At 36.6% G+C, this 23,208-nt stretch overlaps 2 protein-coding genes across 13 annotated transcripts in view; one reads left to right on the top strand and one right to left on the bottom strand.

The window, feature by feature from the left end:
• The window catches only part of inpp4b (inositol polyphosphate-4-phosphatase type II B), a 244,590-nt gene extending 237,762 nt beyond the window's left edge, over window positions 1–6,828 (top strand). For 10 of the 11 annotated variants that reach the window (XM_048196108.1, XM_048196110.1, XM_048196109.1 and 7 more), the window contains one exon: window positions 5,830–6,027. In XM_048196108.1, coding sequence (XP_048052065.1) covers window positions 5,830–6,007 — 178 coding nt within the window. In that variant the 3' untranslated portion in view covers window positions 6,008–6,027. Of the gene's footprint in view, window positions 1–5,829; window positions 6,028–6,631 lie in introns of those variants that run through there. The other variant, XM_048196107.1, reaches the window with a different exon arrangement.
• Window positions 6,829–12,195: 5,367 nt separating this feature from the next.
• il15 (interleukin 15) lies at window positions 12,196–21,445 on the bottom strand. Of its 2 annotated transcripts, none has more exons than XM_048196102.1 (6): window positions 20,827–21,445; window positions 18,517–18,611; window positions 15,535–15,631; window positions 15,327–15,371; window positions 15,049–15,187; window positions 12,196–12,637 (listed from the first exon to the last, which is right to left on the bottom strand). In XM_048196102.1, exons 1-6 carry the CDS (start codon window positions 20,896–20,898, stop codon window positions 12,609–12,611), a joined length of 477 nt encoding a protein of 158 aa, XP_048052059.1. In that variant the 5' UTR covers window positions 20,899–21,445; the 3' UTR covers window positions 12,196–12,608. The 2 variants fall into 2 exon arrangements, with proteins under 2 accessions (XP_048052059.1, XP_048052058.1); XM_048196101.1 differs by having other exon boundaries at window positions 15,053–15,187; window positions 20,827–21,438.
• Window positions 21,446–23,208: the final 1,763 nt, after the last annotated feature.

Genomic DNA, 23,208 nt, shown 5'->3' with positions numbered 1-23,208 from the left:
TGCACTATCCAAACTTAAATGGTTGTAATTCAAGAATACTTTGGAGTATAGACATGAGGCTGGTCTTGTTTTAAAGATGAAATTTGGCAGATTATTGTAGATGTAAATAACTTATGTAAGTGAAACAGAAAAAAAGTTATAGAAGTTTAAGTTTATGAAAATGTAAAATGTAAAAATATAATATTTTATATTTTATATAAAACATATATTTTACAAATCAAGTTTTACTCTAAAGCTGCAAGGTAATCAAAGCCAAAAATCTGAACAAGTTGTGTTCCAAATTTCAGGTTGATATCTCAAAAAATGAGCTTTCAGTAAGATTTTGTTTGGGCGCAGTACCACACTTTTTCACTAGATGACAACCAAGCTCCATTACTGACCATATAAAGGCGCCTCCATTTCCATATATGGTTTGAGTGATCTGAACCATATATTTCCTTTTTTTTCATACAATTTATGAAGTAGACATCCTATATAGAAGTAGTATGGGAAGTTTGGCAGAATTTGATATGAATTCAGCCTCTAATAACCATAAAAATAACATGTATGTGGGTTATAGATCGCCGCCACAATCATAAATGTTTTTTTTTTTTCTATTAAAAACATTTTCAGACCTTTTTTTCAAAAAATTTAATGGATGTTATCTTTTGAACTCTTGGCATGAAAACAAACATGTTTCAACCAATCTTTAATGATTTTTCATGTTCATCACTATTTCAAAATAAAGGTCTGAACATGCCTTATGAGTATGAAAATATGTTTGTTGCAAATTGATAAATTACTGCTCCTCTGTAATTTATTTTGAAATATTATTTGAAAGATTAGTTTAGGTTTAGTATAGAATATTACTGTTTTAAATATGTAATGGCAAACGTCCCACCTGTGGGACGGTGACAGTTAAGTTAAGTATACCAGTTTAGTATACCAAAAGTACAATTGCAGTGTATTTTTATTAAGCACATAAATATGTAAATGTATTTGTAATATACTAAGCACAAAATAAATGTATTTCAAATACATTTTAGTGTTTTTTTCCCCACTAGGGTAGGCTAATCTCATTCGTTTGTTTTACTTTCCAAATATGTCTGTGACAAAATATGATTCATTTGCTATATATACAGTCAAACCAAAAATTATTCAGACACTAAATATAATTTCTTATATTTTTTTTACTACTGTGTGCAGGACACTATAGTTAATTTATGTAAGTGAGGATAGCAAAATAAGTAAACTGTGACATATTATACCCAAACATTCTTCATACAGTGGACTACCAGAAAAATTGATACAAATTTGGAAACAAAAATTGAAGAGTTCAGATGCAAAAGCCTCTAAGTGCCGTCTGAAATTTTCTTCTAAAATGAGCATTTTTATCAAGCTCGTATGTTTATGTTCAGTTAATTCACCTTAATGACAATGAAAATGACCTATTAATTGACATTAAAGTGAAATTACTGAACCTAAACATACAAGCTTGATAAAAATGCTCATTTTAGAAGAAAATTTCAGACGGCACTTAGAGGCTTTTGCATCTGAACTCTTCAAATATACAGACACTTTGACCTGACCAAGTGCTATCTGACATAATTAACATTATTTTTTTCTGACACAGTTTAACTCTGAGATCTTGTTATATTTTATTACTATTTTTTTTAAACTATAATGAATAAACTGTAATAATGAATGAAATGTTCAAGGTGTCTGAATACATTTTGATTTGACTATATAACTTAATCATGGTAAATGTGCTCCAGCTGTGATTAAGGACTTGAGCTCAAAATCCACGTATCAGTCTGGTTTATTTAAGAAAAATCGTTACAGTGCAGGAAAATCTCTGGCTATATTCAACACATGTTTGAGCTTCGCTGCTACTTCCAATGTAAACAAACAGTATTGCTGTAAAGAGATGTTTGACCCAATAAAACCTCTAATTAACATGGTAGCTCAGGTTACACTTGAAACTGTAATGTGTTTTAATACGACTTTGTGAATAGAAGTTCCAAAATTTTGTGTGTTGTTAGCATGTATAGTGTAAGAACATTACATGTAAAAATATTTGTTTGGAAGATTTCCTCATTGCTGTTGGTTTCAGCACATATTTGAGAAATTAGGAGTTCTTGACATTTTTGAATATTTGAAATGCTATAATGAGGCATGGACTTTCTTTTCAGAGAAAATAAGCACAATGATTTGCAAGTTACCTTCCCAGATCCCCTCAAAGACGCCAGAACCTGCTAAAGATGCTCACGTAGAGTTTGAAGTGTCAGCGCTGATGGGCGATTCTCTTATTAGTTTTGTTGGGTGTTGATGCCCTGAAGGCTACGAGTTTGTTTGTTTTGCAGTGCCAGATGAGAAGGCTGTTGATTTTACGTAGCAGAACAGGTCTGCGGAAATTGTTTAAAGCCAAAGAAAGTTGAGCTGACACACATGGTGACAAATGTGGATGTATGTCACCCTATGTGACATTTACTCAACCGTATAGATTTACTGTGGCATTTCAATGAGAGATTGTGTAAATCTGGGACAAAAACAAAACTCTTTTCAAAATCCCTTTTCAAAAGAGTATCAGAAGACAAAGAATATTTGTTACTTTTGGATTCCTGAAATCTAGGTCACCTTGACTGGACTGATTCATTTAAAGGAACTGTTCATTAGAGCCATTAGTTTGTAAATCACTACACTTGTTTGTCTGTGTGCACACCACAATAGAAAGACACTATCATTCTGTTTATTATATTGTTATCATTTTGCAGCACCCAATCTCATTCAATTCAGACTGCAAACAAGTCAGCTGAATTTGTTTATTTGCTGTTTCGCAATAGATTCAGTACTGGATTATTATAGTGTGGAGTTCTGTCTGCATTAGTAGATAAATATAGTTTAGTTCATTTAAAGTGCCCCTTTTATGCTTTTTCAGATATTACCTTTCATGCAGTGTGTAATATGAAAATAAAGATCTGCAAAGTTTTAAAGATCAAAGTGCACAATTCTAAAGTTGTCTCCTAAATGAAAGAATTGATTTTGAACTGCTGAAACGAGTCGTCAATAATTCCATTCTCACTTCCTGCATGAAACTACGTAGGTTTGTAACACATTTGCATAATGCCAGTCTGTGGTCTTCATTGGCTGCCCGTGAACAACGTCTACATTTGACCTTAGATCAGTGGTCTCAAACTGCCGGCCCGCGGGCCATTTACGGCCCGCCCTCCCCCTCTACCCGGCCCGCAACTGATCTCAAAAATAAAACATAATCCGGCACGCAAAATTATTATTATTATTCTCTAGTTGCTATCTGTCTGATATGCAAAGAAAAAGTCGCCGTTCTAAGGGGCATTCACATATCGCGTCACATAAGCGGCCGCGCCGTATTCTCCTTCTTTCCAATGCGCTTTCGCTCCAGTGGCGTCTGTCGTTGCTATGCAACCATGAGCCGCGCTCTCAACCACATCGCTTCTATTACGAGCGCGCTTGCCTAAATTACAGTAAAAGCACTCGACTTTAAGTCACGAGCGTCGATTTAAACCACCGAAACACGTCCGATGCAACCATTAAACGTTACCGATGCTCAAACGGCATCTTGGGCAAATGTATCTCAGCTGTGTGAGCACAAGCGCTGCCAGGTGTCTGGCAAGAAACAGAAGAGTGTAAAAATGTATTCAGGGATTGTATTTGTTCAGTGCAAGATTTTAATATTATTTAAGCTAACATAAAGTAAGGGAAAAAACTAATAATGTATGTAACAATGAGAGATTTTTATTTTTGGCAAAATAAAGTTGATATATTTAGCTCTAGTTTTTTGTTTATTTCTGACCCCTCCACACCACAAGTGTTGCTGGTTTTGTTCCTAAATTACTAATTTTTGTTTTATTCCATGCACCTTGTTGGATGTGAGAAGTTGCACCAGACTATTGCAATTAATAGTATTATATTAGTATATTAGTAGTATTATATTAGTAATAGTATTATATAATTATATTACACTCTGTAACAATGAGAGACACTGCTGTTTACATTTTAGTATGGTAAATAAAATATTTATAGTATACGTATAAAAATATTTTAGTAGGCCTAATGAAATTTGAAGTAAATGAGAAATAATGCAAAGGAAAGTAAATTTTCTGAAATGTTGCGCTTTCTTCCGCTTGAATGTTAATATGGCCCTCCTATGAGGTGTCAATCACAGAAACGGCCCCCCACCAATTTGAGTTTGAGACCCCTGCCTTAGATGTAGCTGAGGCTAGAAGAGTTTGGTTTGCGTTTTCGACATTTCGATAAGACAAAGTTTTCTGCACCACGAAATCAAATCCACTTTTCATGCACTTGGATGAAGACTTGAGCTGGAATTGATATGGTAAACTAAAGCCACTGTTACTGTTCGTATCACTGTGTATCAAGCACTGAGGAAGATCCAGAGCTGACATTCAGATATGGTAATGGGTGTTTGGTTTCTGACATGCACTGTAAGCGGTTGACCAATCACAACAGAATGGGCCTCTGACGAATCAGAGAGCAGAGTAGACCAATCGCAACAGACTGGGCCATCTGTCTCAGCCTTGGACGTCACGCCCATGTACCGTTGGCTGAATGACTGATGCATATGGCACACTTATCTGGAAACACTTCAGGAGTTTCAAACCATGACAGCAACATAGTGCTGGCCCAGATCCGGCCCACATCTGGTCCGTGTGTGGGCCGGATCTGGGCCACACTATGTTGGTGTCAGGGAAGTCATCATCTGGTTGGTTGAATTAAACAGGATGTCCAGGAGATGCATGCGTCTCGCTCTTTAACGGTTCGCCTGGAAACAAATGCCGTGACGCTAATCCCCCTCATGGAAGAAGAACGCGGTCGTGTTTATAAGCGCTTACCAGAATCAACTAAACGCTGGATTTTTAAAAGTATGTGAAGTTCGTGGCTCCACTGCTGCAGTAAACTTGCACAACATTCTTGAATTAATAATTTATTGATGCACATCAGTCTGTTATTGCAAGGACATCGACATTATATTTTCACGCCCCTAAACATGATGCGGAGCAAAATGAACTGTGATTGGTTGTGTTACATGTCAGTCAAATGTCCTCTTGGGCGGTCCTTGGCCAATGAATGCTGCGATAGAGTCCATACCTTCTGCCATCAGTCTGAAGATCTGGCTACACGAGACTATGCCGAGTAGACCAATCACAACAGACCGGGCCATCTGACCAATCAGAGCAGAATAGGCTTAACAGAAAGGAGGGGTTTAGGGAGATTGAGTGAGATCAGTGATCACATAAGTGATAGATATAAACATTCAAAAACCATTAAAGGGATAGTTCACCCAAAAATGAAACTTCTTCTGTTGAACACATAAGAAGATATTTTGAAAAATGCTGGATACCAAACAGTTGCCATTAATTTCCATAGTAAGAAAAAAATACCATGGGAGTCAATCGCTACCGTCAACTGTCTGATTACCAACATTCAGCAGAAGAAAGAAACTCATACAGGTTTGGAACAACTTGAGGGGTTGTAAATGATGACACGATTTTCATTTTTGGGTCAACTATCCCTTTACCGAGAATATTTTCATCCTGCTTCAGGCATTTTTGAAGATTTTGGAGTTTTTGTCACCATTTACCATTATTTTTGTCATCATTTTAAAATCGGTGTGTATTAGCATTTTGTTGAATGTGTTTGTGTGTCTTGTATGTTGGAATAACCCATTTCACCTTTTCTTGAATTAGTTTGTTTCCAAACTGACCTATTGAACTAACTTCTTGTTGGATGTGTTTGTGTGTTTGCTTTTCTCTCTCTCTCTCTCTCTCTCTCGTTTCATCTGGGAACGCTCAGCGGTCGCTTGGCCCAGGGAGAGGTTGCCCAATGGGACGACCCTGAAGCGGGCTCCATAGCTATTAACAAGCCGGCGTCCCGCCACTTCTATCCAATCGCCCTTCTGCTTGTCAGCTCCCACCTGCTGGTGGTGTGGCTCATTTTAAGTCTTGTTTTTTTGCTTGCAAAATACCAATAAACTGCTGATTATGCCATAAACAAGCTGCGTCTAACTTCTTACTTGCTTTCTTGAGTGGTTCTCTCTGTCTCCACCAATAACTTTTTTTCTGCTATTTGATGTTTACCACTACTAACACTTTGAGCACTCAAACTGATGTTTTTGGTAATTTTTTTTTTTTTTTGTTCAAACCCTTGTCTTCCACCCTCATGTTTTCTTCTTGGTGACGCATGAAAGGTTTGGAAAGACATGAGGGCGAGAACATTAAACAATGCATGAATGTTCATTCTAGGTGAATCGTTCTTTTAAAGTAAAACCAAAACCAGAATGTTTTTAATTGATCTCAAATGCAAAGCCTTTTAGCAGATGCATGTTTTTCCATCAGAAGGAAGTGAGGATGTTTTTGTTTTCGACATGCTCCAAATGCACCATGAACGTCACAGTTATCTCTTTCATTATGCTTTGAAGTGTCATTTATTTAGTACAATGAAAATTTCCTCATGCTTTGCATATTAACTGGCAGGTGGAAACACTGAGGCATTTGCACTGTTGTTTTGGTTTTGTTATGATTTCATCCTCCTCCTCCTCATCATCATCATCATCCCTTTTCTTTCTTTCTTTCTTTCTTCATCTTCCCCTCATCAGAGAAGGCTGCCGGATTGAGAATGTGCAAAAGAATATAAAGTGCAGAAAATATGCTTTCAACATGCTCCAGCTGATGGCCTTTCCCAAATACTACCGGCCACCTGAAGGGACGTATGGGAAGGTGGACTCATGAAACAGCACTATTATTATATACAGATACAGTGGGGTTCAAAAGTCCACATTGAAAATCATGATTTGCAATTTAAAAAAAAAAGTCAAACAAAAAACAACGACACGAAATAATGCTTTAATGACAGAAGCACTTGAGCAAAACCTTATATACCAAATACATCATTGCTTCACAGACAAGGCTCCCTCAAGCCATCCTAGGTGTATATGACTTTCTTCTTTCTGATGAACACAATCGGAGTTATATTAATAAATATCCTGATGGATCTGAGCTTTATAATGGCTGTGAACGGGATCAACGAGTATGAAGCTGAAGAAAGTGCCTCCATCCATCATAACCGTACTCCACACGGCTCCAGGGGGTTAATAAAGGCCTTCTGAAGCAAAGTGATGCATTTGTGTAAGAAAAATATCCATATTTAACAAGTTATAAAGTAAAATATCTAGCTTCCGCCAGACTGTCTTCTGTATTCAAGTTACAAAAAAAGCATAACTGATGTTGCGTCAGTTACGCTTTTTCAGTAAGCTGAATAGGGAAGGCAAAGGACGTAGTGTAAGCGGTTTCAACTGTGAGAAGCATTACACTTTCTTAAGTTGAATACGGAAGGCGGTCTGGCGGAAGCTAGTGTTAAATATGGATATTTTTCTTACACAAATGCATCGCTTCACTTCAGAAGGCCTTTATTAACCCCCCAGAGCCGTGTGGAGTGCGTTTATGATGGATGGAAACACTTGCTTGAGCTCGGTATCGTTCACGGCTGTTATAAAGTTCGGGTATGTCAGGATATTTGTTAATATAACTCTGATTATGTTCATCAGAAAGAAGAAATTCATATACACCTAGGATGGCATGAGGGCGAGTAAAGCTTGGGCTAATTTTCATTTGAAAGTGAACTAATCCTTTAAGCCTTGTCACAGTCTAAAATGCATGTTTGAGTTGTCTTAACTGAAAGTAACTTTCACTGTCATATCTTAAATATAAGCCCTCTCTGTGAAACCAGGCTATTTCCTTTTATTTAAATTTACACTCACCATGTTGCAAATCTCAGACTTTTGAACCCTGATATTGTGTGTGTGTGTGTTTATGTGCTTATTATACAGCCAATGAGGAGCAGAAAAGTTGCTTTTTTTATGTTTTTAAATGTTTTATGTTTTAAATGTAGAAATGCAGAATATGTTCAAACAGAAGGTCTTCTGAAAAGGACATAGTCTTTTTTTGTTGTTGTTGTATAGTTTCAAGAAACAATGCAGTGCATTATTTAAAAATAATTTAAAAATACTAAATGTATAGTAAATTAGAAAAAAATACATTTTTTTATATACATTTGAAATGTGTACAAATGTTTTCTATTGCAAGTGAAAAGGCAAGAGATTGTTTTGCAGGAACAGGAACTGCCTGAATATGTAGCTTTGAATGCCAAGTAGCTGTATCTGTATATATGTGTCGTTATTGTTTTGGTTTTTGTATTGATTCTGAAAGTGTGTGGGCTACTGTTTGCTTTTATATTTGTGTTGTATATAAATACATTTCACTGTCATTTATGTTTTTTTTATGATGATTCTTTGACATGCAGTCAAAACAGAAATTACTCAGACATTTACTAGTGGGTGCAGGACACTATAGTTCATTTATGTAAGTGAGGATAGCAAAATAAAGTAAACTGTGACATATTATACCCAAAAACAACCAGTAAAATTGATCATTTGGAACCAAAAATTATTCAGACATTGACCTGACCATGTTTTGCTTAAGTGTTATCTGACAAAAAACTTTGACACAGTTTAACTCTGGGATATTTTATTACCTTTTTTTTAAACTATAGTGAATAAACTGTAATAATAAATGAAATATTCAAGGTGTCTGAATTAATTTTGGTTTGACTGTATTTCCATAACAGTTTGTAAGTTTTGCACATGATGTTGGCTTACTTAATGTGCTCTATGCTGGCATCTCGTAGCTGTAAACAAAAACTCGCTCGCTCTCGCGCTTTGGCAGCTTTTATTTGCTTGTTTGGGATATTTTTAGATGATGGAGGACCAGATTCATAACGATGTTCCTTACACAGTTGTGTTGATCTGCTTATTCTTGCCTGGTCACATTCATGTTTGTCATCGGTCAGAACAGAACGTCTCTCTGAAACGAGTTACCGGAACGTTTAAAAAAAAAACAATCACGCAGGTGCATCTGAATCCAGTGACAGTCCATCATGCACCACTGCACTAAGGCTGATCAGTTCACGCAGCAGTTCTTTTGCATCTTTTGCCATCGAGAAAATTCATAAATACGAAACCATTTTAACTTAACTAAAAATACATACAGTGACTGAAACATTTGTCATAAAATACACGTTTTTCACACTGAGTTGTCAATTTGAACGTTTCCTTTAATTTATTTTTGAACGCCATCTTAAGGTGAATTATCCATTGATGCTTTTCTTTCAGGACATAAGGTAATGCAGAATGATATTCAAACTCACATAAAATAAAATTTGTTTAACATTAAATAGGATAATACCAGAGATTATCGTTGTCATAAATTGTATGATGCTGTTTTAATCGTAACATTTCAGAAACCATTTATAAAGCAGAATTCCCTGTCGTGTGTCTCGTATCGCGACTTTTTTTAAATTCTGCGTTCGAATATTATCCATCCAAAACAGTATTTGGAATTAGAATTAGTGTGTCCCAAATTGTAGTATGTTGAAATAAATATTCCAAATATGCCCAGATGGTCTACTTTTCCGGTTAGAATCCGAAGTGCAGATCCTTGCACACTTAACGGCTAATATTGCCCATAACCCATTGCACTGTGGACAAGGATTCGTTTAGAACTACAAATACGAATAAAAAGAGTTTAAACAGTTACAGGTTGCGTAACTAAGCAACAGAATGTCCGTTAAAGATGCAATTATGATGTAGTATGTCCCAAAGATTGGATACTCTAAAGGGGCTCGCACACCGGACGCGAAGCTCAGCGCTGCACAGCGCCGCGACACGTCTTTAAAATTCGAACGCATTGTTTTCTATGAGTGTACGCACCGGCGGCGCCCAGAAAACAATGCGTTCGAATTTTAAGAAGTGTCGCAGCGCTGAGCTTCGCGTCCGGTGAACAAATGTAAACAAATAGTTTTGTGGCAGTTTAATCTGTCGTGACGGGTAATGCCTCAGTTCAAGCGGCTCGTGAACCGATCATCTCTTATTTATCCACAAGTTTCCTACGCCCCATGAGGCCTTGCGCCAAACGTGGGAGCGTCTTCCGGTTCGAAGTAAACAAGTTGGACGCGTGACACTCATTCATTCAACATTTGACAGTCATTCAAGATTTAACGATCCAAACTTGCGAACGTTTGTTTTTTACTTAAAGATTTAAGATTCCAGCATAAATATTTGAACAATGTTTTACAATAAAAAATGTTACATTAATATTAATTTATGTCAGGAGTGCAGATCAATCATGCTAAATCTAACAGACCTATTCAGTTGCGCCTGCTTCCATTTATTTACGATCACGAGAATGCACAAAACAACTCCACTAAGGCTTTTAAATCCAGAGGCTACACATTTAGAAATATATTGATAACATACCCTATGTTTACGTCACTTTTCTGAGCATTTCTATTTATTTTCCTCTAAATTATGCGATGATTGCAATCCGAGGATGTTTGCGCGATCTCTTGTCTATCTATCCTGATCCTTTCAGCCAGAGCAACAGAGGGAGCTCATGAGAAGGCAACAGGAGTTATGAGTTATACGAGTTAACCGGAGTGTGTGAATCTGTGAAAGATATGCATTTGTCAGGAATCAACAGGCACAGGGAAGAGACAGATAAAACATTAAACTAAATAAATACACGACTATAATCATATAAGAATTGTCTTCGTCCCTCAAGCAGTCTCTGATATTTTCCATAAACGTGTGTATTTATCGCAATGGTTAACATCAGTAGCCTTTAGCATCGCATACAGTGGAAACTGACTGGCTCTGGCACGCACGATACGTTAGGAGTAAAATATCACATCATATGGCTTTGGTGCATCAGTGACAGGTGAAGTACAGACAGCGGGTTGTTCATGTATTGCAGGGTCAGGATGCTCTAGTCATGCAGTAGCACTGTTGTGGAAGGTCAGTAAAGTAAAGGGCAATTAAGGGCACGAAAACTGTTTATTGTATTGTGATATTATTAACTAATAAATGTACTAAACTGAAATGTTGTCCCTGAGCGCCGTAACGACATCTCTCATAAAGATGTGCAACTTTGCAAAGTAAACAATGATCCAAAAAACACTTAGCCTCTTCGCTAATTAGCACACTAAATACCATTGGTATGCTACTTCCGCCGCCTCACCGGAAGTTGTACCCACGTTCTCTTTTACAGTAGCGGCCCGCGGAAACAGGTGGATAGCATCAAATAAACATGAATGAACATCAGAAGTACTGTTGGTTCAACCGAGGAAAGACATATTAATCCCCTGACAACGATTCGGCGTTACGATTGGTTAAATTGCCTGTCAATCAAACTCCGCAGCGTTTCTATGGAACCACTATCAACGGTGGTACAGCAGTCATGTGGTACAAGTAGGAGCTCTCAGACCATTCCCGTATTGAAATAACAAAAACAGTAATTACATTGCGTGAATGTGCTTACATATACCCAGACATCCCATCAAGTTTCTGCAGGGTAGGGTGGGATGTTCGCAACTCTGCATACATCCCTTCAGTGGGGTTGTACTGTTGTTTGAATTAGAGACTCTCGAAAAATAGGCTACAAGTTCGAAAATTGGAGTGGCATTTACTTGAAAGAAAAGCTAGGTATTTGTTAATAAAACTCCAAAAGTACTGGCATTCATTTGTCCTAAATGGGAGCCCGTTCATTCATAAGCATAGCAGTTTTTAACTTCTTGACTGACAGTTTAAAGCATTCCTTACATTGCTGACTCAGGCTGGTATTTTTCCATACCTGGACATTCAAATCAAATGAAGATCATTGCTGGAGGTCCTTTGAAAGAACATCATGAAGGTCAACAACGGGCCAGATCACTTGCGGCATCAACCACCTCAACATCAACTGGTAAGCAGCTAAATAACAAATGCTGAAATAATTCAACCATTATTTTCAACTTATTGATTTACATTATATAATTAGTTAACGTGACATGAACAAGTAGTTATGTAATGGCTCTTGTAGGGCAAATGTGAGATCATCTGCATCACAGAAGACTTCCACAGGAAATTCCTCCTCAGAGAAGCAAAACAATAGAAGCCAATTGTTCCGCAAAGTTAAAAATAATGATATTGGCCATTATGTTTGCTTCAGACTGAGTCATTATTAGTTGTTCTTTGAAAAACAAATCACCCTTTTAAGCCACTTCAGAGCAAATAGATAAATACTGAAACGAACCCAATCCAATTAACCTCAAGATATCAACAAACAACTATTTCTGTTAATAAAACATGCTTTAATGTTGCAATACATGGAATATAAAACAATATATAGAAGTTATATTACATGAAACATTTTTTTATATTTCACCTTAAAATTCTGTACTTTGAGACATTCACAGTTAAACAATCATTCACAAAACCCCTTTGTTACAAAATATATTCTTACAGTATTAACAAAGTGACACTTTCAGAGTGAAGTGATATAAATAGTAATACAAAAAAGACACTAGCATAATTTAAAATGATAATAGATAAATGAGCTTATTGTACATGCAATCAGTGAGATAAAGTAGGATTCTAATCACATACTACTTCTACATTTGTTCCTTGGCAAAGTGACATCTGTAACTGGAGAAATGTCATCATCGTCTTAAAGAAATTCTTCGAATTGTCGAGTTCCTGTAGTTCACAGTAATATTGTTGTCTTGTACAATTCTATGGAAGCAGTCCAAACACAAACTCATTACAAACATGAACATCATTTATTATTATACATTACAGGGATGCACATCATTCAGAATTGAAGAATCATGACTGAATTTGAATTGGAATGACAGGACGATTCGATTAAAATTTCATCAGCACAGTCGCACACCAGGAATTTGATTAGTCCAAGTTATGGAACAAGAAGAATTACTTAACAAATGATAAGACATTTTTCTTCAGTATTCAATATTTCAAGTTTAATATTTTCAAACAACAATCAGCCATCAAAACACCGCAAAATGTCCACCATATTGTTTTCAGAGATAATTCTATATATACACTGAACAAAATTATAAACGCAACACTTTTGTTTTTGCCCCCATTTTTCATGAGCTGAACTCAAAGATCTAAGACTTTTTCTATGTACACAAAAGGCATATTTCTCTCAAATATTGTTCACAAATCTGTCTAAATCTGTGCTAGTGAGCACTTCTCCATTGCCGAGATAATCCATCCACCTCGCAGGTGTGGCATATCAAGATGCTGATTAGACAGCATGATTATTGCACAGGTGTGCTTTAGGCTGGCCACAATAAAAGGCCACTCTAAAATGTGCAGTTTTATCACACAGCACAATGCCACAGATGTTGCAAGTTTTGAGGGAGCGTGCAATTGGCATGCTGACTACAGGAATGTCCACCAGAGCTGTTGCCCGTGAATTGAATGTTCATTTCTCTACCATATCTCCAAAGGTGTTCCAGAGAATTTGGCAGTACATCCAACCGGCCTCACAACCGCAGACCACGTGTAACCACACCAGCCCAGGACCTCCACATCCAGCATCTTCACCTCCAAGATCGTCTGAGACCAGCCACCCGGACAGCTGCTGCAACAATCGGTTCGCATAACCAAAGAATTTCTGCACAAACTGTCAGAAGCCGTCTCAGGGAAGCTCATCTGCATGCTCGTCATCCTCATCGGGTCTCAAACTGACTGCAGTTCATCGTCGTAACCGACTTGAGTGGACGTATGCTCACATTCGATGGCGTCAGGCACTTTGGACAGGTGTTCTCTTCACGGATGAATCCCGGTTTTCACTGTACAGGGCAGATGGCAGACAGCGTGTATGGCGTCATGTGGGTGAGCGGTTTGCTGATGTCAACGTTGTGGATCGAGTGGCCCATGGTGGCGGTGGGGTTATGGTATGGGCAGGCGTATGTTATGGACAACGAACACAGGTGCATTTTATTGACGACCATCACCTCATGTTGCAGCATGATAATGCACGGCCCCATGTTGCAAGGACCTGTACACAATTCCTGGAAGCTGAAAACATCCCAGTTCTTGCATGGCCAGCATACTCACCGGACATGTCACCCACCGAGCATGTTTGGGATGCTCTGGATCGGTGTATACGACAGCGTGTTCCAGTTCCTGCCAATATCCAGAAACTTCGCACAGCCATTGAAGAGGAGTGGAACAACATTCCACAGGCTACAATCAACAACCTGCTCAGCTCTATGCGAAGGAGATGTGTTGCACTGCGTGAGGCAAATGGTGGTCACACCAGATACTGACTGGTTTTCAGACCACCCCCGGACCCCCCAATACAGTAAAACTGCACATTTTAGAGTGGCCTTTTATTGTGGCCAGCCTAAAGCACACCTGTGCAATAATCATGCTGTCTAATCAGCATCTTGATATGCCACACCTGCGAGGTGGATGGATTATCTCAGCAATGGAGAAGTGCTCACTAACACAGATTTAGACAGATCTGTGAACAATATTTGAGAGAAATATGCCTTTTGTGTACATAGAAAAAGTCTTAGATCTTTGAGTTCAGCTCATGAAAAATGGGGGCAAAAACAAAAGTGTTGTGTTTATGTTACTACTAAGTGTTACTACTGTATATTAATGCTTTATAAATGATGAATTGACTATTTACTAATGCTTATCTAATGATTCATAACATGAGTTATTATAAAGTGTTACCGTGAGGGTTTATCACTTAATTCTGACATTATAACACACAATTCTGACTTTTTTCCTCAGAATTGCGTGATATAAACATAATTGCAAGTTAATAAAGTCAGAATCGCATGATAAAAACTTGCAGTTGCATCTTATAAAGTCAGAATTGCAATTCTGAGAAAAAGTCTTTTGTCCCCTCACAATTGGACATTGTAACACGAAATTGTGAGTTTATATCTCACAATTCTGAGAAAAAAGTCAGAATTGGGAGATAAAAAGGCGCAATTACCTTTTTTTATTTTTTATTTCATGGTGGAAACAAGCTTCTATAGACATGTCAATAGGTCATACTGAAAAATATTTTAAAATTAGTTATAATTCTGCTACCTCAATTTTTTGTAAATTCTGAATGATGCACAATCCCGACACATTGCAGTTATTGCCGTGACTTACTTTTGACTTATCTTTAAATAAGTCTAAATTTGTCTGTATCATGTACTTTTTTAGTTTTTCGTCTTTTTCATCTTTTTCATGCAACAGAACGCTCATCTCCATCAGAAAACAGTCGATAAACTTGTATGTGCAATTCTGCAGACAAACACAGAGTTCAGTTAGCATTGGATTCGGCTTTGTGCAGAATTAAGTTCACTCATTATGAATGCATCATTTGTTGGCTTATATTTTGTCCAATTATTTTCATTTTCTTTAGTTATTTAAGTGAACTTACTTGGATATTCCCAATATTTGGTGTGTACAAGCGTGCATCAGAACTCTGGAAAAGAAGATGTTTAGAAATTAGGATTCCGACTGGTTTTGACAGCAGGGAAATGAATGCACAAAACAAAGCAATTATTATGACAGAAAAATAAGAGAAAGATTGACTGTGCAGTTTGTCCTTAAGTTGCACAACACATCAAAATATATTTCATGCTTACATGGAATAAATGTTCCGTATCGTTTAGTGCTTTCTGGAGGTCTTTCAGTGCCTGCATTGCATGACCTTCAGCCACGGGCAATAGAGCACTTAGACAGCTGAACACACAAAATAAACAGAATCATAATATGACATCAGTTAAAAACAACATGCTCAATAATCCTGCAATCACAATAAATTATAGTTGATTAACCTCCATGCGACATCCATTTGCAATGCCATGTGTCTGTGATTTCAACTAATGAGGCACTAAAGTTGTCCAGGGAGAAACAGACATTTTGCTGTTTTAACATTTAGTCAGTTTTACTCATTCACCCTTTATTCCTGTTTCACTGTACTCGGTTGCTCTTCTGAATGTGTCTTGTGTAATCAGCCCAAAAACCTTAGAGTTTATATATCAACATTATGCAGCATATTGGCTCTGTTCCAAAACGTATTAATCCGACAGGCTGTCTACAGTTACATCCTAATGAAAATGGAATTTTGTAATCGACTGATCTGGAACACTCTCTGTTCAAGGGTTTGGGTTCAGTAAGATGTTTTTATGTTGTTGAATCCAGTCTTTTCTGCTCACCAAGGCTGCATTTATTTGATCAAAAATACAGTGAAAATGGAAATTTTGAGAAATATTATTACACTTTTAAATCGCTGTTTTATATTTAAATATATTGTAAAATGTAATTTATTCCTGTGATCAAAGCTGAATTTTCAGCATTATTACTCCAGTCTACAGTTGTGAAAACAGCTCTGAAAACAGTTGTGATGATTCATATTTTCATGGAAACAATGATACATTTTTTCCAGGATTTTTTGATGAATAGAAAGTTTAAAGAACAGCATTGTATCATTATAAATGTCACTTTTGATAACATACAGTAGTACATTCTTGCTGAATTAAAGTATTGATTTCTTTCAGAAAAAAATAATCTTTCTGACCCCAAACATTTGAACGGTACATAGGCAAAGCACTGGTTTCAATGGAGGCTGGTTTCTAAACTAATGGCACAATCATCTAATAAGCATAAAAAATACACACCGCACACATTCACCAAAATAGTCCATTTGTAATTAGATTTAACTATTTTCATTGATGCTTTCTTGGTATTGAAAGAAGGTATTGTAAAATAAAGTACACTCTCAGAAGAAAAATTTCAATATAGAACCTTTTAGAGGGTCCCATCATGGGATCATTTTATGGATTTAGTTCAAAAAAGTCATTTTGTTTTAATTCATTTTTATCATTTTAATTAATTTTTAGCAGTTAAACAGCTTGTAAACATACTTTCTCACCAAAAAAAAAAAAAAGAAAAAATCGAGATAACCCCAAACGTGAAAGTGTTATGCAATAGTTTAAGACATTTCCCCTTTATAAAGAACATTTAACTCTTTCCCCGCCAGCACTTTTTTTAAGTTGTGTGTTTGATAATTTTCAAAAAACTGCCCCCCAGAATATTTGCTTGTATAAATATCTGAACATGCAATACATTCAAAGAAAGAACAGAGCCTCGGCTTTTAAACAAAACATGTTTTGCAGAGGACTTTACTCGGCGATCAAAGCGGCATAACGTCACGAAAGTGCGGACTCAGAGGAAGACCGTGAGGGTTTAGGGTGCCATTTGGGACTGTGCTTCTATCGCTTCTTCGCCTGTGTTTTGATCCAAAGATTCGTAATAGTGGCCTACCGTAAAACAGTGAAAACATAGATTGCCGAACAATTCCGAATAGCGGGGAAAGAGTTCTAATTAAGTCAAGGATACTAAGGTTCTATATAGAACACCTTTGTTCTAAGAGTGAATAAACTTTCAGCCTTTCTCAGTGATTCAGAACAGAGGCTGTGTACAGTAACTACAGTATGCTGGTTTCAATGGCAATATAGGTGACCTAAATCAAGACATAAACAAATCAAACTGAGCAACTGTTGTATATATATATATATATATATATATATATATATATATACACACACACAACAAGTTTTTCCGAGTTACTTTCATCATCATTGTGATATCAGATTTAGATTTCAATTCTGTTATCTAAAGACTTTCAAGGTCAGGATTCTCCACCCTTTTCATTGTAAGAAAATTGAAAAGGCCAAATAACTTTGTGCCATTTGCAGACAATAGTGTTGTTTGCTACAGGTACAGAAAGGCAGAGATTGCTCTAATAGTGGATTCATATTACCAGTGGTGTGGACATTTCTTAAACAGTGCTCAGAAGACATGCACTCTTGGCTAATGCACTTTGTAATGAGAGGCACCAGATAAAGGGCCATTTAAATTGGACTTCAGAAATCACAGATGTATCAACGCATCTACTGCGTCACGTTTCTCACATGGTGATGTTGTCACAAGGGCTGTATCTCAACGATTATAAACTCAAACTGTAAAGAGTCAAAAGTCCAATTAGACAAATGTTGAGTTTTACTCTAGAGTAAATATAGTCAACTATAAAGGTAGATCTGAACTGTGTTTTTCTTTCATAAATGTCAGGTTGGGGAAAGCTGCCATGTATTATATATTATCATTTTATATAAATGACTTATGGCCAAAACCTCATGGTTTTCCTTCTATTTTTGCTGTTTCAAGAATTATTTTATGTTTCATACAGCTTAGACTGTTTAATGGTGGGTTGGTTCCCCCTGTGACAACTTACCCCATATCTAGTGTCAACATGGCCTGCTATTGGCCTGAAATTTACTAGGAATTTCAGAGCGAAAATGGTTTCAAATTACATTCTACATCAATTTTTTTCAGTGTAGTAAATATGTTCAACAACTTCTATACAACTAAATCATTTTCATGAAAATACTTCTCAGTCTTTAATTGCCATTTCTTAGAAATTTACTAGCAATTTCTAAGTGAAAATTATTTCAAATAAAATCCTACACTGATTTTTTTTTCCGGTGGATTTTAGTACAACTGGTTTTGCCAGATTTACACAGCAATCAGCAAAAGAAATAAGCAGTCTAATTTCTTAGATATACCTCAGAATTAAGATAGAATTCCAAACCTCTGAGTTCAAAAGGCATTCCATGTGATTCTCAAAGCACCAAGGGTTATAAACACATCTTCCAGTTCTCTGTAAGAAATCATACACTGATTTTAATACACAGAAGGCTGCAAAAATCCCAGACAGAGAAGTGATTCTTCCATTTATTAGAAAGAATAGCAGTTCCAGGAAGCAAAGTGCGCAGTATGTGGAAACTTAAACACAATACTGAATAAGGGTTTCAATTTGAACTGATCATAAACCACATGAAACTAACCATTCAAGCCATTCAGCACTTATTAATTGAGAAACACTGTCAAGGCAATACTGTTTCGCAAATGATCATGCATGTTTCTGGCAAGCCATTTATGCCTTAAACCTAACTAGTATCTTTATGATACTGATACTTGTTTTTGTTTATTACTAGTTATCAGTATCAATTTCAGTTTCACTAACTTTTCATTTCATACTAGTACTTACACAATAGATATTACTACTTAGAGCGACTAGTATTCTCACTGGTAACAAAGCACATTTTTGCCATTGAATTGTAGTTCAGATATCAAATATTTACTTCCGATTTTTTGTTTTACCAGTAATTATTCATTAAGTACTAGTACTTATTTATGCATAGGCGTAATTTGCGGGTGGGACGGGTGGGACATGTCCCCACCACTTTTTGCGATTTATCTAATACAAAATAAACTTTGATTAGCAATTCATTCGTTTGTGTTAAAAAATAGGCGATCTGGCGCTGGGATGTGTTGTTTTTGAAATCACGTTGCTCTTGAAATCACGTTGCTCATTGCCGCTATTAGTGGCGCAACAGTGTTCTCTTGATGCTCATGCACAGTGTGAAATCACAAAACAAAATGCATATAAACATGTCCCTGCTCTTGATATACAATCACTGATGAACATATTTGGTTTCAATGAAGAAAAAAAATAAATAATAATAATTATAAAAGGGCAGATTAGAACCCAGAATCTCTGGCTTGCCGAACAAAAATACTACCGCTAGTCCATCAGGACAATTGAATGTTTGGCGCGGATACACGTATTTATTAACTAATGTAAAACTCTCGAGACTAACAATATAGTAGATATAAGGATGAACCTATCATATTAAAAAAGAGGTCTATGTCAATAATTTTGTGCATTTATTGTAATAATACAATTACAATACAGCAAAACACACATTCCTCCTGTCCCACCCACTTTTTAAAACAAAGTTACGCCACTGTATTTATGAGTTATCTTCATTCAAATTTAGTTTGTTAACTGTTCCAGTTTTCCTAGTACTAATTAAGACAAACATAGAGTAAGTAAAATTTTAAAGCTTAGCAAAAAGTAAAATACATTAGTAAAGTGTTCAGTTGAACTATAGAGTAGCTAATCTGACTACTCATTAAAACATGCAACTAGAATTGTTACTAGTATCTAACATTTAAGTAGCCTACTACTACCAAATAAATAGTACAGGACTTGACAAAACTAGTCAACACTCACAATTCCCCATAAAGATAATGACTCATTGGCAAAAAATGTGCAATTTGTGGATTAAAAAACAACAACAAATAATTAGTGTCTAATAAACAGTTAGTAGTGGAATTAAAAAGAATACTATTGTATTACTTTCTAGTAATTAAAAATAAGCATACCATTGGTAACAATACAGTTTAGTTTAAAAGAATGGCTAGATATTAAAATGGCTTGCCATATGGACAGAAATTAATACTGAGCAATATTTCATAACCATCAAGCCGATTTGAAATTATATCTTTTTTAAATTGATAGCAGGTGATTCAACAAAAGATTATGTACAATGCGTGCCTGTGCCTGTGCGTCTGTAAGTTTGATTGCAATTTTCACATGACTAACATATTGCACGTTTTCATCGCTGTATATGTAATATTGCTTAACGCGTTAGTGCACAATGTGCTCACTACAGTCTGTTGCCGATATTTGTAAAGCAAAAGCTTCTTATAGCTATTGCAAAAACACTATGGCGTATAAATTAGCCTAAATAAAGTAAAATGGTATATTATATATTTGATAGTAGTTTTGTGCCGCCTTCGTACACATTAAAAAATAATAATATAAATATATTTCAGCAAGAATAGAAAATGTATTCCCTGCACATTTACGTTGACATTTTACATGCTGTTCGACATATATTTAGAAAATGGTTCAAATATATATCATCTGCCATTTCTCTGACATGATCACCACTTTCACCTTATTTGCATTAAGTGAGTTGACAACCTCTGAGCCCAAAACTGCCGTGTGCGTATTTGTTTCCTACCCTTGTTTTTAGTTTTGGTGGCCTATTCCAAAATCCTACGATGAAGGCGAGGAAGAGGGTCATTAAAATCATCGAAGCGAGATTGTTGGTAGGCCAACCACAAGAGCTGCGTGAAGTTCACATGTTCTCGTTATGTAGAAGTCCTTGCAGTATTTCATGGAGGTGTATTAAATCCTATTGATTACTCCAGTCGATTAATCCATGAGTGCACACAGACCTCTTCCTCTCTTGCTCTGTGCACGCACTGATTAAATCTGCTGGTGAAAACACTCTCACTGAGAGAGAGACACACACACACACACACACACACACACACACACCGCCCATGCAGCTCTTTCACTTTGACATGCGTCTGTTCTCTCGCAAGTGCAACGCGAGTCCTCTTCCTTCTGTGTATCTCAGCAACATGTTTGTTTGGGCTGTTAAACATAAATTAATCTCGCATACATAAAGAAACGAGCTAATGTAATCGAATCGCTGTTGGAAGCAGGAACAGAGGTTAAAAGTCCACTGGCATAACACAACACCTAAAGATAAGGACTTATAATTAAGTCACAGATGAATTGTTAAATATGTCATTTGTGTAAAGAAATAGAGCAGTTTGGAGAATTCGGGTTAAAATAATTTTCCACTCACATCAGACGAAGACTCCAGTCATCAATCTTTAACTTGGGAAAGCGGGTCGGCCCCTCATGGGTACTGCCATGTTGACTTCACGTGACCAGCTGTGTCACGCAATTTACCAGTGTAAGGAGAGTGGGGTAAGATGAGCCAGTTGGTGACCTACCCCATTTGGCAACCATACACTTTTATTGTCATGTGATCATATATTTTGGAACCACCCATCATTTCTGCAAGACTGGGATAAGGAGCGCATGAGAGGAAGGCAAATATTTACTTTAAAACTGTTTGGTTTGTTAAAGTAAAAATTTTGCATGATAGATGTAATGGCAGTTACGCCAAAGCAAATTTGTCCAGGTCTGAAAATATTTATGACCCATTTTGGTGAATTAGGGCAAAGATACTATAACTGCACACTCTCTTGAGCACATTCTATTATTAACAATGTTTTGGCACAATAGTCTTTGTCAATGTATAATAACATACTGGTGATGAAGCAATGCCAATCATTTAGCTAAATATTTGCCTGAATTGGTAAACTAGCTAGCCATAAGGCACTTAGGTTAGATTAAAGGTGATAGAGAGGATTTTTTCGTCGACTGAGAATCCAAAGACGGTTAGTGAGTTTTTGAAATGAGCGCATGCGCAAGAACAGCCCCCCTCCTTCACAGCTCACTTCAAAGGAACGCCTCCCAAAACGCGTGCACGAGTATTTGAACACGAGTGTTTACCACCGGCATTCGCTGTGTCGTGTTTTTTGGATTCATTATGTCGGACTCACCGCAGGTAACTCATAATCTGCAGTTGTTACTCCTGTCTCCTGACAAAAACATTGCATGCGGCGCCTGTAGAGTGTGGAAAGTTACTGGAGAGCGCAGCCGCGCACGTCTCTCACAAGGAACGTCACGGCAGTGATTGACAAGCCAGAGGGCCAATCGTTTACGCGATTGGCTGATGTTTTTAAGGCCCTACCTCGTGCACAGATGATGTATATTAATATTATTACTTTCAGTGCACCTAATAAATAGTCTTTTATCAGTTAGTAAAGACAGTTTCAAGTAATATTGCAAAAATGTATAAAACAAAACATCCCCTTTAGCACCTTTAAATCTCTTATTAACTGATAGAATTTCAATGTAATATTACGCAATATTACGAAATATTACGTTCGTTTATTTGATAGGAAGTGTACAAATACACCGTATCCTTCTCAGATACAAACCCTAACATGTCTGACAATGCAGAAATACTTTCAGTGATTTATTCATTCATTATAATTTCAACTCCATTTGGCTGGTTTTATGTTAAGTTAAATATGATTATTAAAGGTAAATTATCTATTTCACATGGGTTTGATTCAGATTCAGTTAGATGGTGCAACTTACCCCTAACTTGAGGTAAACTGAGCCACAGGAACACTTTTTTTAATAAGAAGCCATATTTTTAGAACCCTTAGTCATAGATGTATTCTGGTCATTTAAAATGATAGGAAACATCCTGAAGTTACTTTAATTGTACTTCTGACTCATTTTCTCTTGAGGACCACATAAGTAAAAAATGGCTCATCTTACCCCACTCTCCCTAACTACTAGTGCTAATAATAAAATTAAGTGCTTTATTTCGTGCATTAGTCAATGCAGAAGGCGCTTTATAAAACCTAAACATAAAATTAGCAAAACAACATAATACGCAGGCACACTACTGAGGTGAGAGTGTAGGGAAAAATGTTCAGACAAACAGCCCCTGACAGCACAAACCAGC

The sequence above is a fragment of the Megalobrama amblycephala genome, linkage group LG7, assembly GCF_018812025.1.
Source record: "Megalobrama amblycephala isolate DHTTF-2021 linkage group LG7, ASM1881202v1, whole genome shotgun sequence".
NCBI lineage: Eukaryota > Metazoa > Chordata > Actinopteri > Cypriniformes > Xenocyprididae > Megalobrama > Megalobrama amblycephala.
The sequence above is the reverse complement of the archived record's forward strand: the minus strand, read 5'-3'. Positions and strand labels throughout refer to the sequence as shown.

What these genes read in the sequence shown, in the direction of transcription:
- il15 (XM_048196101.1), bottom strand. Translation starts at nt 20,898, where the DNA reads ATGATTTTAATGACCCTCTTCCTCGCCTTCATCGTAGGATTTTGGAAT. An exon ending in CAAATATTGGGAATATCCAA is followed by an intron (nt 15,188 to 15,326) that starts GTAAGTTCACTT and finishes GTTTGTCTGCAG; the next exon opens with AATTGCACATACAAGTTTAT. An exon ending in TATTTAAAGATAAGTCAAAA is followed by an intron (nt 12,638 to 15,052) that starts GTAAGTCACGGC and finishes CTGCTTCCATAG; the next exon opens with AATTGTACAAGACAACAATA.